General features: G+C 55.2%; 1 protein-coding gene across 1 annotated transcript in view; it reads left to right on the top strand.

The window, feature by feature from the left end:
* Positions 1 to 6: 6 nt before the first annotated feature.
* The window catches only part of Tpra1 (transmembrane protein adipocyte associated 1), a 7181-nt gene continuing 3100 nt past the window's right edge, over positions 7 to 4087 (top strand). The window contains exons 1-3 of the mRNA XM_015506738.2: positions 7 to 163; positions 3488 to 3617; positions 3891 to 4085. Of these exons, the coding sequence (XP_015362224.1) occupies positions 3502 to 3617; positions 3891 to 4085 (311 nt within the window). The 5' untranslated portion in view covers positions 7 to 163; positions 3488 to 3501. The remainder of the gene's footprint in view (positions 164 to 3487; positions 3618 to 3890; positions 4086 to 4087) is intronic.

Raw genomic sequence — 4087 nt, 5'->3', positions numbered from 1 at the left:
TGGAACCGGCTTCCGAGACTCTTGCGCGACGCTCCCCGTCCCCTGCCGCCGACCCTGGCCGCGGAAGGCCGGAGTCCCGGGGCCTGAGCTGGGTCCTGGCACCCGGCGACAGTGGATGGGCGGCCCGGGAGGCCAGGCCTGAGCGCTGCCCCGGGGCTCTCAGGTGAGAAGGCGACCCTCTCCCCACCTCCTGCCACCTCCAGCCCGGCACGAAGTCCTCCCTCCTCCTGTAGGGACAGTGGCCCACCTGTCCCCAAGAAGGTCCCCCAGGAAGGTCCCCGTCCCACTCAGGGCTCAGCCTCACCAGGCAGCTTTGGGGAAGTTTGAGAGAGGCCTCTGGGGGGGAGGGTGATTTACAGGAAGAGGGCAGAGGGGACTTGGGGACCCTTGGGGACAGCGACAGGGGAGGGGTCGGGCAGGGACCTGGGCCCCCTGCGGCCTGAAGGGTCACAGCGTCCCTGTGCATAAACACGGTGGCAGCACCTGCCCCCAGAGGGGGCCTGCACTGTTTATAAGTCAACTCTGGGTAAAGGCCAAGGGACACCTTGAAGGCCAAGGACTCTACCCCCAGGGGACCGAGGTCACAGGCGAGTGGCCAGTGATGGCAGACTGAGTGTCCCCTGACCTCTCAGCGAGCTGGACACTGTGGGGGGACCCCCCTCTCCCCGCAGCCCCAGCTGTCAGTCACGCATGTCCTCGCGTTTTATTGAGAACCTACTTTGTACCAGCTCTGCTCTGGGGGACTGGGCCATGTGCTTTCCCCCCACCTCCACTTTGGTCCTGGGGATTGAACCCAGGGGTGCTAGACCTCTGAGCCCCGTCCCCAGCCCCTTTTTTTAACTTTTTATTTAGTGACAGGGTCTCACTGAGTTGCTGAGGCTGGCCTCCAATTACTGGCGATCCTCCTTCCTCAGCCTCCCCAAGCACTCTGCCCTACTTAGGACGGCTTAGAAAGGAGGTCAGGCCCTGTAAACAAAACCCAGGTGAGCTGGCCCGGGAGACATAGTTAAGGTGGCTTTCTCAAAGGAGGTAATGACAGGGCTGAGACTCAGATGACGAGACCTGGACCTGTGGGCTGGCTAGAGGACAAGCCAGCACCTGGGCCCCTAGGTAGGAGTGTCACCGGGAGCTCGCTCCTTGGTCCTTGTTCCAGATGCCAATCCATTAAGGAGGTTTTGAGAAAAATGAAAAAAAAAGAAGGCTTCTTGCTTTGCTAGCTAAGGAGAGATTATCCCACCCAGAGAGGGGAAGTGATTCACCTAAGGTCACACAGCAATCATAGCCTCCTGTCCCAGAGGCTATGATTCTGCCCATCACCAGGGAGAGGGGACTCAGAGAAAATGAGACTAGGGCGGGGAGATCAGGGAGAAGGTCAGGGGAAAGAAGATCAGGGAGGAGAGGTTTAGAAAAAGAAGATTAGATAAAAAAGAAAAGAAAAGAAAGAAACATGTTCCTTTTTTATTTTTTTTTTTTAATTTTTAAAAATTTTTCGGCACTGGGGATTGAACTCAGGGGCACTTGACCCCTGAACCCCATCCCAGCCCTATTTTGTGTTTTATTTAGAGACAGGGTCTCGCTGAGTTGCTCAGGCTGAGTGGCTGAGGCTGGCCTCCACCTTGCGATCCTCCTGCCTCAGCCTCCCAAGCCTCTGGAATGACAGGCGTGGGCCACTGCCCCCAGCTGTATTTAAAAAAATAAAATAAAATAAAAATCACTTTTTCAGTTATTTTAGCAGCTTTGAGACATAATGACGATTCTGGAATGGCCCACAGCACATAACTCCAGTGTGGTCACCGGAAGAGACACAGGTCCAATGGCCACACTCTTGTCCCTACTTGTTACCAGGGGACTCGATGTAGAAAGAGCATCTGATAAGCCCTGCTTCAGGCTCCATAGCAACAGAGGCTTCAGAAGGGACCCCCCTGGGCCCACAAAGAGACTCCTTTCTCCTTTGACCCCCCCCAAGTTTCTTCCCTGGTAAGAGAAGCAGCCATTTCTTTGTGTGTTGGCTTTTGTGGACATTTTATGGGTCTGGTTTTGTTTGATCCTCAAGACAACCTTGCTAGGTGGGTGTTATTATCCCTGTGACACCCAGAGAGGGGAGGTGACTCACCTAAGGTCACACAGCAAGCATGTGGCAGAGCCAGAAGCCCAAGCCCTGTCAATCAGACAATGGTAGCTGGAGTTTTTCAGGCCTTTGGGTTTGTTGAGTCTCCACTTCCGGGTACTGACAGCAAAAGTCTCAGGGCAGATTCTCATTGGTCAGGGAGATGGAGCTTCCTGATTGGCCAGGCTGAGATCACGTGCACATTCCCTGGAGTTGGGAAGGGGTGGAGTCAGGCATGTTAAATCGCATGGTGGGGGGGTTTGAAGCAGGGTAATGATGAGACCCCTTGTGGGGTGACCCTCTGTTCCGTCTACACTGCTACCTCTAATTGAGCCTGTGTCTCATCCTGAGGGTTAGAGTAGCTCCTCAGGGTCTCCCTCTCTCCACTCTTCTATGTGAGACCATTCTCCCTGGCAGCCACAGTAGGCACAAATTGGGACCTTGTCACCTCCCTTTCCGATACCCTTCTTGTCGCAGTTAGCATGAAATCACCCTGCATAGGGGCATATTGCCCCATAGGATCTGGCCCTGCTAAGATTACCTCTCCAACTACCCTGGCCTACTTTTTTCCCCCCCGCACTTTTGCCAAGTGTGTCTCTATCTATCTCAGGGCCTTTGCACCTACTTTTCTTTCCCTACAATGTTGTTTATCCAGATTCCCCCCCCCCTCCCCCAAGGCTGCCTCCTCCCTTATTTAGATCTCTGTTCAGATGTCACCTCGTCTGGCCACCCAATCCAAAGCAATACCGCTTTATATTCTTTGGAATTTGGGCTTAGCTGTCGAAACAAAAGTCAAAATAACAAGATAATTATTTGTTGCATGACACTCTATGTAAACAGGCCAGGACATGCATGGAGAGGCACACATTCTTACTGCTTCGTTATCCCCCAATACATGATTTTTAGCTTGTTATCGAAATACATGGTTTCTTTCTCATGGCCTAAAAATGGCTGCTCTTGCTCCCACCATCACACCCATATTCTAGCCAATGCAAAGGGACAAACCTCATTCCATTCATGCCTCCCTGAGGGGGGGGAAAAATCGGCCATGGGGCCACTCCCAGCTGCAAAGGAAGCTGGGAAAAAAGTAGTCATTGTTCTGGGAACCACAGACGAGTTAGAATGCATGGGTTCTGCTACTGAAGGAAAGGATAGTTCTGCCCCACTCGGCTGTTTTCCTCTCTTTTTGGCATTTGCCTCTAAGAGAAATGGGGGTGGCTTTGTTATTGCTTGGGGGATCCTAAGGTAGAGGCTGAGACTAGAGGCTGGGCCTCTACCCTGAAGGCTGTTCTCTGTGTGGGAGCCCCTCTGGGGTCTGTGTTTCCCTGGGGGCCTGAGACCCAGAGGCCCCCCCCTAAGCCTAGGGTCTTGGCTCCTCAGGGTGCTGTGGCAGGATGTCCGCCCCGGGAGGCGCCAATGGGAGCTCGGAGCCTGCGCCACCCCTGGCGCCCAACATCACCGTGCCCCACCGCTGCCTGCTGCTGCTCTATGAGGACATCGGCACCTCCAGGTGCGCCTGCGCTGTCCGGGGGGCGTGCAGGGAGGGGCAGGGGTGGGAGGACCTCGGCACCTCCAGATGCGCCTGCGCTATCCAGGGGGCGTGCAGGGAGGGGCTGGGGTGGGAGGACCTTGGCACCTCCATTTGCGCCTGCGCTGTGCAGTTAGGGGCTGGGGTGGGAAGACACGAGCACTTCCAAGTGCGCCTGCGCCATCCGGGGAGGGGTCTGGGTGGGAGGAGGGATGCCCCAGCGCGTCAGCCACCTGCTCTGCACCCCTCTGTCAGGGTCCGGTACTGGGACCTCCTGCTGCTCATTCCCAACGTGCTCTTCTTCATCTTCCTGCTCTGGAAACTTCCATTTGCTCGGGCCAAGATCCGCGTCACCTCCAGCCCCATTTTTATCACCTTCTACATCCTGGTGAGTTCACTCCTATTGGTGACAGAAAACCCAACTCCCACGGCCTGGAGCCAAAAAAAAAAGC

The sequence above is a fragment of the Marmota marmota genome, unplaced genomic scaffold (assembly GCF_001458135.2).
Source record: "Marmota marmota marmota unplaced genomic scaffold, marMar, whole genome shotgun sequence".
NCBI classification, from domain to species: domain Eukaryota; kingdom Metazoa; phylum Chordata; class Mammalia; order Rodentia; family Sciuridae; genus Marmota; species Marmota marmota.
The sequence above is the reverse complement of the archived record's forward strand: the minus strand, read 5'-3'. Positions and strand labels throughout refer to the sequence as shown.